Source organism: Pongo pygmaeus, chromosome 4 (assembly GCF_028885625.2).
Source record: "Pongo pygmaeus isolate AG05252 chromosome 4, NHGRI_mPonPyg2-v2.0_pri, whole genome shotgun sequence".
NCBI classification, from domain to species: domain Eukaryota; kingdom Metazoa; phylum Chordata; class Mammalia; order Primates; family Hominidae; genus Pongo; species Pongo pygmaeus.
Window position 1 is genome coordinate 1,235,478 of NC_072377.2, and position 14,830 is coordinate 1,250,307.

General features: G+C 59.8%; 1 protein-coding gene across 4 annotated transcripts in view; it reads right to left on the reverse strand.

The window, feature by feature from the left end:
• TERT (telomerase reverse transcriptase) overlaps positions 1 to 14,830 on the reverse strand; it is a 46,680-nt gene that overhangs the window by 18,188 nt on the left and 13,662 nt on the right. For all 4 annotated transcript variants that reach the window (XM_054489490.2, XM_063664630.1, XM_054489491.2 and 1 more), the window contains exons 5-8: positions 14,053 to 14,232; positions 13,423 to 13,578; positions 1,108 to 1,203; positions 84 to 169 (exon numbers count right to left, since the gene is read on the reverse strand). In XM_054489490.2, the coding sequence (XP_054345465.1) occupies positions 84 to 169; positions 1,108 to 1,203; positions 13,423 to 13,578; positions 14,053 to 14,232 (518 nt within the window). The remainder of the gene's footprint in view (positions 1 to 83; positions 170 to 1,107; positions 1,204 to 13,422; positions 13,579 to 14,052; positions 14,233 to 14,830) is intronic.

Genomic DNA, 14,830 nt, shown 5'->3' on the forward strand with positions numbered 1-14,830 from the left:
GAAGGGGCAGGAAAGAGGTGAGCAGAAGCCCTGCCAGCCGCCCACCCACCCACAGGGCAATGGCCCCTGGCCACCTGACTCACTTGCCCCTGATGCGCACAGCGTGGTGGCACACGAAGCGCAGGAAGACGTCGAAGAGGCCACTGCTGGCCTCATTCAGGGAGGAGCTCTGGGAAAGCAGACAGGAGACACATGGGAGTGAGCCGGTGGGCGCAGGACCACGTGGCCAAGACCCTCCGTCCCTTTTGGGGTCAGTGTTTGTGATGAAGTGCGGGGCTGGGCTGGAACGCAGGGCCATCGTGGGCTGGCCGGGCCGAGTCTCTGCAGACACACATGGGCTTAGGCACAGATGTTCTTGTGACACAGAACGTCTCCTCTGGGCCACCTGTGTGTCCAGCTGGGCTCACACCTGCACAGCCCACCGTAGCCCGGATGGCACATGTGATCCAGGAGTTGCTGCCCAGCTGCCGGGCACAGGGTCTGGGTCCCAGGAGCCCATGCCACCCCCACCCCACCCTGGGAGCCAAGGAAATTCGCCCAGAGGTCTCTGAGCCTCACTCGGTGGACACGACTGTCCCCTAGAGTGGAGCAAGTGCTAACAGGCATCTGCAAAGAGCCACAGGGCCACGTGAACAGACCTAGCACTGAAGGGCCCGCTCAGCACGGCGTGGCTCAAACACGGCCTGTCCTCCTAAGAAGGGGGAACACGTTTCCTTTGGCCTCAGACCCAGCACTGAGGGGCCAGCTCAGCAGGACATGGCTCAAACATGGCCTGTCCTCCTAAAGGAGGGGGACACCTTTCCTTTGGCCTCAAGATCAAAATTGACAGAGAAGACGTTTAGCAAATCATGAACAAAGGCACTGTGGAGCTGGAGAGAGGCCGTGCGGTCAAACGTGAGCAGGTGCCTGAATGCAGCAGCTGTCACAGCCTGGCATGGCCCAGCTCAGATTCCACCAAGGCACACAGCTCATCATGCCTCCACCACAGCTCATTCCCCCCACCGCCACCCGGGGCCAACAGTCTGTCCGGTGATGAGCCCAGTGATGCCCCAGGGGAGGACCCACTGCCAGGAGTCCGTGCCCAACCCCACGGGGCAGTGCCCAGACCTGCTCGATGACGACGGCATCCCTCAGCGGGCTGGTCTCCTGCAGGTGAGCCACGAACTGTCGCATGTACGGCTGGAGGTCTGTCAAGGTAGAGACCTGCCGGCAGAGGAGAGGGCATGAGCCACACATGTGGTCCGCCCCGGCCAGAGCTGGGCACTTGTTTCTTTCAACCAGGACGTGTGGACCTGCGGCCAAGCCCGATGGCGGGATGAAGCCCAGAGAGTGCCTGGGGAGCTTCTGTTTGGGAAACGGGGGCCGGGGGGCCAGGGACGCAAAGTAGCTACAGACACACCTGGGACTCCACCTGCAGCCACCACACATCAGACCCCCCCCACGACCGACCGCCATCCACAGTCACCACACATCAGACCCCCGTGACCGACCGCCATCCACAGTCACCACACATCAGACCCCCGTGACCGACCGCCATCCACAGTCACCACACATCAGACCCCCGTGACCGACCGCCATCCACAGTCACCACACATCAGACCCCCGTGACCGACCGCCATCCACAGTCACCACACATCAGACCCCCATGACCGACCGCCATCCACAGTCACCACACATCAGACCCCCGTGACCGACCGCTATCCACAGTCACCACACATCATACCCCACGACCGACCGCCATCCACAGTCACCACACATCAGACCCCCGTGACCGACCGCCATCCACAGTCACCACACATCAGACCCCACGACCGACCGCCATCCACACTCACCACACATCAGACCCCGCGACCGACCACCATCCACAGTCACCACACATCAGACCCCCCCATGATCAACCACCATCCACAGTCACCACACATCAGACCCCCACGACCGACCGCCATCCACAGTCACCACACATCATACCCCACGACCGACCGCCATCCACAGTCACCACACATCAGACCCCCCCATGACCAACCACCATCCACAGTCATCACACATCAGACCCCCATGACCGACCGCCATCCGCAGTCACCACACATCAGACCCCATGACCGACCGCCATCCACAGTCACCACACATCAGACCCCCGTGACCAACCGCCATCCACAGTCACCACACATCAGACCCCCCCATGACCAACCACCCTCCACAGTCATCACACATCAGAGCCCATGACCGACCGCCATCCACAGTCACCACACATAAGACCCCACAACCGACTGCCATCCACAGTCATCACACATCAGACCCCATGACCGACCGCCATCCACAGTCACCACAAATCATACCCCACGACCGACCGCCATCCACAGTCACCACACATCATACCCCACGACCGACCGCCATCCACAGTCACCACACATCAGACCCCCCCACGACCGACCGCCATCCACAGTCACCACACATCAGACCCCCGTGACCGACCGCCATCCACAGTCACCACACATCAGACCCCCGTGACCGACCGCTATCCACAGTCACCACACATCATACCCCACGACCGACCGCCATCCACAGTCACCACACATCAGACCCCACGACCGACCGCCATCCACAGTCACCACACATCAGACCCCACGACCGACCGCCATCCACACTCACCACACATCAGACCCCGCGACCGACCACCATCCACAGTCACCACACATCAGACCCCCACGACCGACCGCCATCCACAGTCACCACACATCATACCCCACGACCGACCGCCATCCACAGTCACCACACATCAGACCCCCCCATGACCAACCACCATCCACAGTCATCACACATCAGACCCCCATGACCGACCGCCATCCGCAGTCACCACACATCAGACCCCATGACCGACCGCCATCCACAGTCACCACACATCAGACCCCCCCATGACCAACCACCCTCCACAGTCATCACACATCAGACCCCATGACCGACCGCCATCCACAGTCACCACACATCAGACCCCACAACCGACTGCCATCCACAGTCATCACACATCAGACCCCATGACCGACCGCCATCCACAGTCACCACAAATCATACCCCACGACCGACCGCCATCCACAGTCACCACACATCATACCCCACGACCGACCGCCATCCACAGTCACCACACATCAGACCCCCCCACGACCGACCGCCATCCACAGTCACCACACATCAGACCCCCGTGACCGACCGCCATCCACAGTCACCACACATCAGACCCCCGTGACCGACCGCCATCCACAGTCACCACACATCAGACCCCCGTGACCGACCGCCATCCACAGTCACCACACATCAGACCCCCACGACCGACCGCCATCCACAGTCACCACACATCAGACCCCCGTGACCGACCGCTATCCACAGTCACCACACATCAGACCCCCGTGACCGACCGCTATCCACAGTCACCACACATCATACCCCACGACCGACCGCCATCCACAGTCACCACACATCAGACCCCCGTGACCGACCGCCATCCACAGTCACCACACATCAGACCCCACGACCGACCGCCATCCACACTCACCACACATCAGACCCCGCGACCGACCACCATCCACAGTCACCACACATCAGACCCCCCCATGATCAACCACCATCCACAGTCACCACACATCAGACCCCCACGACCGACCGCCATCCACAGTCACCACACATCATACCCCACGACCGACCGCCATCCACAGTCACCACACATCAGACCCCCCCATGACCAACCACCATCCACAGTCATCACACATCAGACCCCCATGACCGACCGCCATCCGCAGTCACCACACATCAGACCCCATGACCGACCGCCATCCACAGTCACCACACATCAGACCCCCGTGACCAACCGCCATCCACAGTCACCACACATCAGACCCCCCCATGACCAACCACCCTCCACAGTCATCATACATCAGACCCCATGACCGACCGCCATCCACAGTCACCACACATCAGACCCCACAACCGACTGCCATCCACAGTCATCACACATCAGACCCCATGACCGACCGCCATCCACAGTCACCACAAATCATACCCCACGACCGACCGCCATCCACAGTCACCACACATCATACCCCACGACCGACCGCCATCCACAGTCACCACACATCAGACCCCACGACCGACCGCCATCCACAGTCACCACAAATCATACCCCATGACCGACCGCCATCCACAGTCACCACACATCAGACCCCCCAACGACCGACCGCCATCCACAGTCACCACACATCAGACCCCCACGACCGACCGCCATCCACAGTCACCACACATCATACCCCACGACCGACCGCCATCCACAGTCACCACACATCAGACCCCCCCATGACCAACCACCATCCACAGTCATCACACATCAGACCCTCATGACCGACCGCCATCCGCAGTCACCACACATCAGACCCCATGACCGACCGCCATCCACAGTCACCACACATCAGACCCCCGTGACCAACCGCCATCCACAGTCACCACACATCAGACCCCCCCATGACCAACCACCCTCCACAGTCATCACACATCAGACCCCATGACCGACCGCCATCCACAGTCACCACACATCAGACCCCACAACCGACTGCCATCCACAGTCATCACACATCAGACCCCATGACCGACCGCCATCCACAGTCACCACAAATCATACCCCACGACTGACCGCCATCCACAGTCACCACACATCATACCCCACGACCGACCGCCATCCACAGTCACCACACATCAGACCCCCCCACGACCGACCGCCATCCACAGTCACCACACATCAGACCCCCGTGACCGACCGCCATCCACAGTCACCACACATCAGACCCCCGTGACCGACCGCCATCCACAGTCACCACACATCAGACCCCCGTGACCGACCGCCATCCACAGTCACCACACATCAGACCCCCACGACCGACCGCCATCCACAGTCACCACACATCAGACCCCCGTGACCAACCGCCATCCACAGTCACCACACATCAGACCCCCCCATGACCAACCACCCTCCACAGTCATCACACATCAGACCCCATGACCGACCGCCATCCACAGTCACCACACATCAGACCCCACAACCGACTGCCATCCACAGTCATCACACATCAGACCCCATGACCGACCGCCATCCACAGTCACCACAAATCATACCCCATGACCGACCGCCATCCACAGTCACCACACATCATACCCCACGACCGACCGCCATCCACAGTCACCACACATCAGACCCCACGACCGACCGCCATCCACAGTCACCACAAATCATACCCCACGACCGACCGCCATCCACAGTCACCACACATCAGACCCCCCAACGACCGACCGCCATCCACAGTCACCACACATCAGACCCCCACGACCGACCGCCATCCACAGTCACCACACATCATACCCCACGACCGACCGCCATCCACAGTCACCACACATCAGACCCCCCCATGACCAACCACCATCCACAGTCATCACACATCAGACCCCCATGACCGACCGCCATCCGCAGTCACCACACATCAGACCCCATGACCGACCGCCATCCACAGTCACCACACATCAGACCCCCGTGACCAACCGCCATCCACAGTCACCACACATCAGACCCCCCCATGACCAACCACCCTCCACAGTCATCACACATCAGACCCCATGACCGACCGCCATCCACAGTCACCACACATCAGACCCCACAACCGACTGCCATCCACAGTCATCACACATCAGACCCCATGACCGACCGCCATCCACAGTCACCACAAATCATACCCCACGACCGACCGCCATCCACAGTCACCACACATCATACCCCACGACCGACCGCCATCCACAGTCACCACACATCAGACCCCACGACCGACCGCCATCCACAGTCACCACAAATCATACCCCACGACCGACCGCCATCCACAGTCACCACACATCAGACCCCCCAACGACCGACCGCCATCCACAGTCACCACACATCAGACCCCCACGACCGACCGCCATCCACAGTCACCACACATCATACCCCACGACCGACCGCCATCCACAGTCACCACACATCAGACCCCCCCACGACCGACCGCCATCCACAGTCACCACACATCAGACCCCCACGACCGACTGCCATCCACAGTCACCACACATCATACCCCACGACTGACCGCCATCCACAGTCACCACACATCATACCCCCCCACGACCGACCGCCATCCACAGTCACCACACATCATACCCCATGACCGACCGCCATCCACAGTCACCACACATCATACCCCACGACCGACCGCCATCTGCAGTCACCACACATCATACCCCACGACCGACCGCCATCCACAGTCACCACACATCATACCCCACGACCGACCGCCATCCACAGTCACCACACATCAGACCCCCCCACGACCGACCGCCATCCACAGTCACCACACAACAGACCCCCGTGACCGACCGCCATCCACAGTCACTACACATCATACCCCACGACCGACCGCCATCCGCAGTCACCACACATCAGACCCCTGTGACCGACCGCCATCCACAGTCACCACACATCAGACCCCCGTGACTGACCGCCATCCACAGTCACCACACATCAGACCCCATGACCGACCGCCATCCACAGTCACCACACATCATGCCCCACGGCCGACCGCCATCCGCAGTCACCACACATCAGATCCCCGTGACCGACTGCCATCCACAGTCACCACACATCAGACCCCATGACCGACCGCCATCCACAGTCACCACACATCATACCCCACGACTGACCGCTATCCAGTCACCACACATCAGACCCCCGTGACTGACCGCCATCCACAGTCACCACACATCAGACCCCCACGACCGACCGCCATCCACAGTCACCACACAACAGACCCCCGTGACCGACCGCCATCCACAGTCACTACACATCAGACCCCATGACCGACCGCCATCCACAGTCACCACACATCAGACACCCCCGTGACCTACCGCCATCCACAGTCACTACGCATCAGACCCCACGACCGACCGCCATCCACAGTCACCACACATCATACCCCACGACCGACAGCCATCCACAGTCACCACACATCAGACACCCCATGACCGACCGCCATCCGCAGTCACCACACATCAGACCCCATGACTGACCGCCATCCGCAGTCACCACACATCAGACCCCATGACCGACCGCCATCCAGTCACCACACATCATACCCCCATGACCGACCGCCATCCAGTCACCACACATCAGACCCTCGTGACCGACCGCCATCCACAGTCACCACACATCATACCCCACGACCGACCGCCATCCACAGTCACCACACATCAGACCCCACGACCGACCGCCATCCACAGTCACCACACATCATACCCCACGACCGACCGCTATCCAGTCACCACACATCAGACCCCCATGACCGACCGCCATCCACAGTCAACACACATCAGACCCCCGTGACCGACCGCCATCCACAGTCACCACACATCATACCCCACGACCAACCGCCATCCACAGTCACCACACATCAGACCCCCGTGACCGACCGCCATCCACAGTCACCATACATCAGACCCCCGTGACCGACCACCATCCACAGTCACCACACATCATACCCCACGACCGACCGCTATCCAGTCACCACACATCAGACCCCCGTGACCGACCGCCATCCACAGTCAACACATATCAGACCCCCCTGACCGACCGCCATCCACAGTCACCACACATCAGACCCCCGTGACCGACCGCCATCCACAGTCACCACACATCAGACCCCCGTGACCGACCGCCATCCACAGTCACCATACATCAGACCCCCGTGACCGACCACCATCCACAGTCTCGTGACACAAGTGGCACTCGAGCTCCCGGGCCTCTCCAGCCCAATGCTGGAGGAATTCCAGGGATGCAGGTACAGCCACAGCACAGGCAGGAGAAGGGTCTGGAGATGCGGGAGACAGACCGGCACCCCCACCTCCTGTTCTGCAGACTCTCCCAGGACGCTTGCCATTTACCACAGGACCCGCTAAGCCCCTGCGTCCCCAAGATAGGATGTGACCAGGCATGTGACACACGCTAACACAGACACAGGAGACCTTGAGCTTGTGAGACATCAAACGAGGCGCATGGCGACTTTGTGCTTTAGCATGTTCCCCAGCCCCCAGGAGCTGGCGGCAGGGCCGTGGGCTAAAACCACATCGAGTACCATTCAATCCTGAGAAACAACCTGGAAGGCAGTAACAGGAAGGTACATGGGGCCTGCACTCTTCCCAACCCAGGAGCAGGCAACACACCCACAAATAGCCCATGGGTCTGAGGTCGGCGGAAAGCATCACAGAAATCCGTAATTATTCTGGACTCAATACAGAAAAGCCAATACATCAAAACCGATGAGATGCTGCTGAAGCAGGTCTTTAGCGCAGGGTCCCCAGCCATTGTGGTATGTGGGCTTCCACGTTTCGTGGAAGACGATTTTTCCACAGGACAGCAGTGGGGAAGGGGATGGTTTCAGGAGGAAACAGTTCCACCTCAGATCATCAGGCATTAGATTCCCATAAGGAGCACAGAATCTAGACCCCTCTCACGCACAGTTCTCAGTAGGGTGTGTGCGCCTCTGAGCACCGTGTGCCACTACTGATCTGAGAGGGGGTGGGGCTCAGGCGGGAACGCTGGCTCACCACACCCCACCTAGCCTCCCGCTGTGCGCCTGGTTCCTAACAGGCCCCAGACCGGTGCCACTCCATGGCCAGGGGCCTGGGGACCCCTGCTTTAGAGGGAAAATTGCAACTTCAGATGCTTGTTTAGAAAAGAAAGTTCAAACGTCCATAATCAAAGCTTTTCCTTCAAGGAGCCGGAAAAAGAACAATAAACAAAGCCTAAAGGAAATGGAAGGAGGCCATCGATAAACAGCAGACACCAATTACGCAGGAAACAGCCGGGAAATCAGCACACGTGAAACTCTTCTGTGAAGAGAGTCATGAAACAAACGGAAAGACCCCTAGCGAGGCCTGGAGAAGGAAAACGGAGGTTGTCAGCACCAAGGCTGGAGGCAGCTATCGCTGCAGATCTCACAGAAGCTGCAGGAAGCGAGTCTCGGCCAGGCGCGGCGGCTCACACCTGTCATCCCAGCACTTTGGGAGGCCGAGGTGGGCGGATCACCTGAGGTCAGGAGTTCGAGACCAGCCTGGCCAACATGGAGAAACCTCGTCTCTGCTAAAATTACAAAAATCAGTCAGCATGGTGGTGGGCGCCTATAATCCCAGCTACTTGGAAGGCTGAGGCAAGAGAATTGCTTGAACTCAGGAAGCAGAGGTTGCAGTGAGCTGAAATCACGCCAATCCACTCCAGCCTGGGCAACAAAGCGAGACTCCATTACAAAAAAAAAAAAAAAGAAAGAAAGAAAGAAAGAAAGTCTCCAACTCACAGGGGAATTCCAAGGACGGAGCCCAGCCAGGGCCACATCCAGGCCAATGAACACAGGGAGGCCTGGAAGCCGTGCCCACCGGCCACACACCACAGCAGGCACCGCATGACCCAGGAGTGGAAGCAACAGAATGGGGAGCCCGGGGGAGGCCCCCACACCCCTGACTTACTATAAACACACCCATAGTTCAAAGGAAGGTGTGCTCTCCTCAATAAAGCTGTCGGAGCAACTGCAGACCCACTCCAGGAAGAAAGCTCACCTTGAACTCTGTGTTACCCCACGCATAAAAACCAATCCCACAGATCCCCACCTACCCCACGCATAAAAACCAATCCCACAGATCCCCACCTACCCCACATATGAAAACCAACTCCACAGATCCCCACCTACTCCACACACGAAAACCAACTCCACAGATCCCCACCTACCCCACACATGAAAACCAGCTCCCACAGATCTCCACCTACCCCACACACGAAAACCAACTCCACAGATCCCCACCTACCCCACACATGAAAACCAGCTCCCACAGATCTCCACCTACCCCACACACGAAAACCAACTCCACAGATCCCCACCTACCCCACACACGAAAACCAGCTCCACAGATCCCCACCTACCCCACACACGAAAACCAACTCCACAGATCCCCACCTACCCCACACACGAAAACCAACTCCACAGATCCCCACCTACCCCACACACGAAAACCAACTCCACAGATCCCCACCTACCCCACACATAAAAACCAATCCCACAGATCCCCACCTACCCCACACACGAAAACCAACTCCACAGATCCCCACCTACCCCACACATAAAAACCAACTCCACAGATCCCCACCTACCCCACACACGAAAACCAGCTCCACAGATCCCCACCTACCCCACACACGAAAACCAACTCCACAGATCCCCACCTACCCCACACATAAAAACCAATCCCACAGATCCCCACCTACCCCACGCATAAAAACCAATCCCACAGATCTCCACCTACCCCACACACGAAAACCAGCTCCACAGATCTCCACCTACCCCACACATAAAAACCAATCCCACAGATCTCCACCTACCCCACACACGAAAACCAACTCCACAGATCCCCACCTACCCCACACATAAAAACCAATCCCACAGATCCCCACCTACCCCACACACGAAAACCAGCTCCACAGATCCCCACCTACCCCACACACGAAAACCAACTCCACAGATCCCCACCTACCCCACACACGAAAACCAACTCCACAGATCCCCACCTACCCCACACACGAAAACCAGCTCCACAGATCCCCACCTACCCCACACACGAAAACCAGCTCCACAGATCTCCACCTACCCCACACACGAAAACCAGCTCCACAGATCTCCACCTACCCCACACATAAAAACCAATCCCACAGATCTCCACCTACCCCACACACGAAAACCAACTCCACAGATCCCCACCTACCCCACACATAAAAACCAATCCCACAGATCCCCACCTACCCCACACACGAAAACCAGCTCCACAGATCCCCACCTACCCCACACACGAAAACCAGCTCCACAGATCCCCACCTACCCCACACACGAAAACCAGCTCCACGGATCCCCACCTACCCCACACACGAAAACCAGCTCCACAGATCCCCACCTACCCCACACACGAAAACCAGCTCCACAGATCCCCACCTATCCCACACATAAAAACCAATTCCACAGATCTCCACCTACACCACGGATAAAAACCAATCGCACAGATCCCCACCTAGGTTTGAAGGCTGACACAGTAAAGGCTGTTCTAAAAGGAGACGCAGAAGCAATGTCACCACGACCTCAAGGTAAACAGAGTTCCTGAAGAGAACACAAACAGCTTTAGCTGCAAACAGCTGATAAAGTGGACTGCGTTAGTGGACTGCATTAGAAGTACAATCTTCCAATCCTCAAAAGGCTTGACTTCAGAGCACAAAAGCAAGACACACACGGTGCAGAGATTCAGTGCATGCATCTGATGCTAGACTTGCACCAGAACACACAAGGAGCTCCTGCAAGCCGACGATGGGAGGCAGGTGCCCTGTACACAGCAGGGCAGGACGGACGGGCACCTCCCACAAGAGCCCCGGGGCGGCCAGCACGGGAACAGTGTGGGCACGTGGGCATCAAGAGAGCCCCCTGCACAATCCCACAAGGCAGCTTCGACACCATCAGGCCAGCGGCCACCGGAGGCATTGCCCTCGCAAGCAGCCAGCCGGGGTGTCACCGTCACCCCCCTGGAAACTCCCACAACATCCCTAAAGCACATCTGTGACCCAGCAACCCCACCCCTGGAATTCAGCCAGAGGCGAGGGCCTCTGACCTCTGGGACACTCCCAGAACCCAGCAGGCTCACAGCAGGCGCAGCCGTGTAGTCCGCATCCAGGAGCCTCCACAGCAGCAGGAAGGATACATCCATGTGGCGTGTTCCACAATGGATGCCATACATGGACAGAACTTGTGGCTGAGGCGTTCAGCACAGCTGAGGGTCGGACCCCATAACCCACCTCCTGCCTGTGGAGACCGGGAGAGGGAGACAGGTCGAGGTCGGAACCAGGTTCACAGTGGGGGCGGCGGCTTCCGCTGCAGTGGGGATTGCGGGGGGTCTCCTGGGCTCTGGTGACTTTCTACACCCGGGCGAGGGGGGCGGTGGGGAGGGGGGGTCTCCTGGGCTCTGGTGACTTTCTACACCCGGGCGAGGGGGGCGGTGGGGAGGGGGGTCTCCTGGGCTCTGGTGACTTTCTACACCCGGGCGAGGGTGGCGGTGGGGAGGGGGGCCTCCTGGGCTCTGGTGACTTTCTACACCCGGGCGAGGGTGGCGGTGGGGAGGGGGGCCTCCTGGGCTCTGGTGACTTTCTACACCCGGGCGAGGGTGGCGGTGGGGAGGGGGGCCTCCTGGGCTCTGGTGACTTTCTACACCCGGGCGAGGGTGGCGGTGGGGAGGGGGGTCTCCTGGGCTCTGGTGACTTTCTACACCCGGGCGAGGGTGGCGGTGGGGAGGGGGGCCTCCTGGGCTCTGGTGACTTTCTACACCCGGGCGAGGGGGGCGGCCATCAGGTTTCCACGGGGGGTAAAATTCTGCTGAGTCATACATGAGATTTGCAAATAGCTGCGATAGCCTCAAGAAGTCAGAGAAAGAGGTCCTTGCGGGTTTCCACATGTGCCTCTCCCCAGACCGAAGCTCCAGGGATACTTCTTCACCTCTGCACCCTAGCCTGGCACGACTTTGGGGGCTTACCCCTCCAGCGTGCTCATGACGATTGGTGGGAACCCAAGCCCAGGGCCCCTTTCACCCCTGCCGAGCCCCAAGGTGCCCCGCCGCTCTGGGAGGAGTGTGTCCTGGGGAGTGAGGCCTGAATCAGCCTTCCTGTATCTCATGGAGCCGGCATAGGCCAGGCTGGGATCCTGGGTGTGCCAGGGCCCAGGAAGGTACCACCAGTGTCCCCACTCTCCTCTCAAACCCAGCTTGCAGTCTCCAAGGCCCAGCCCTCTGACAGGACAGGGGCATCCGTGCTGGAAGGGAGGACCCTGAATGCGGAGCTCACCAAACCAGCACCCGAGAGCGTGAGGACAACGGTGTGGACCATGCCCGGAAGAGGAAGGAGTAAGGCCAAGGGACCACACACACCCATGCCATGGACACGCATATGTCACGGATACATGCACACACACACACCACAAATATGCACATCACAGACATGCAGCACGGACATGTATGTGTCACAGACACACACATGCACACCACAGGCACACACACCAGAGACACACCACGGACACACACATGCCACACACACACATACACCACAAATATGCACGCCACAGGCAAACACACCAGAGACACACCACGGACACACACGTGCCACACACGCATATCACAGATGTGTAAATCACGGAAGTACCTCCATCACAGAAACACATCACAGACACGACTGCATCCTAGACGCATTCATATCTCAGAGACACACATCCTGGACACAACTGTATCACACGTGAGCCTTACATGGCTCTTGAAGGCCTTGCGGACGTGCCCATGGGCGGCCTTCTGGACCACAGCATACCGACGCACGCAGTATGTGTTCTGGGGTTTGATGATGCTGGCGATGACCTCCGTGAGCCTGTCCTGGGGGATGGTGTCGTACGCGCCTGTCACATCAACCTGCGTGAGTGGAGGCGAGGAGGCTGACAGTGACCACCCAGCAACTCAGACATCACCCAGGGCCTGGCCTGGCGGCGTCCCCTGCTCTTTCTCTGACCCCCACCCCTCCAGACCCCAAGGGCAGGGCGGGCTGTGTCCCCTCTCTGAGCAGCCCCTGGCTCAGGACTGGGGTGCGAGGCACCGGGGCCTGGTGGCTGAGCCAGTGCGGTTCCTTCTCTGACGGGAACTGGAATCCAGTGGGATCCTCCCTGGGAATAGGAGCCTGGGCAGTCAGGGTGCAGAGTCGGGCCCACGTGCTGCAGGAAAGGCTGAAGGCCTCCACCCCAGGTGCCGGGTGTGTCCCCAACAGTGACAAGGTGACCTGCACTCCCTGCGGCCCACCCAGGAGTACCTCCTCCACCCAACATGAGGTGCCAGTCAGGCAGCCACTCCCAAGGTCCAGCAGGGCTGCTCACGGGGGTCCCCGGCACCCACCTTGACAAAGTACAGCTCAGGTGGCGGGTCCTGGGCCCGCACACGCAGCACAAAGGTGCGCCAGGCCCTGTGGATATCGTCCAGGCCCAGCACAGAGGCGCCCAGGAGGCTGGGGCGCCGCGCCCGCTCGTAGTTGAGCACGCTGAACAGTGCCTTCACCCTCGAGGTGAGACGCTCGGCCTGGCAGGGACAGCACGAGAGACAGTCAGGAAAGTGGACCCGGCCAAGTGCCCCGCCCCACCATAGCGACCCAGGGGAGAAGCAGCCCCACCCCAGTGTGCCAGCCACCCAGACCCGGGACCTAGAACCCCTCCCAGCTTCCCTAGGCCCTGTTTGAAACGTGCTCCTGGCTGCACGTGTGTTGCACACGGGATCCTCATGCCATACCTCTGTCCACCTCACCCCACACCCCCCTCAGATGACGGGGTCACTGCAGCCACCGCAGCCACAGGGGTGGGGCGCAGGAGCCGTGAGGCAAGGTCCCAGGATCCTCAGAGCCCAGTGGGCTCCTGGCAGCCGTGGCCTGGTCCCTGGGCCCCATACACAGAAGTACACAATGCCTGAGCCGAGGCCTGGTCCCCGGGCCCCATACACAGAAGTACACAATGCCTGAGCCGAGGCCTGGTCCCCGGGCCCCATACACGGAAGCACACGGTGCCTGAGCCGAGGCCTGGTCCCCGGGCCCCGTACACGGAAGCACACGGTGCCTGAGCCGAGGCCTGGTCCCCGGGCCCCGTACACGGAAGCACACGGTGCCTGAGCCGAGGCCTGGTCCCCG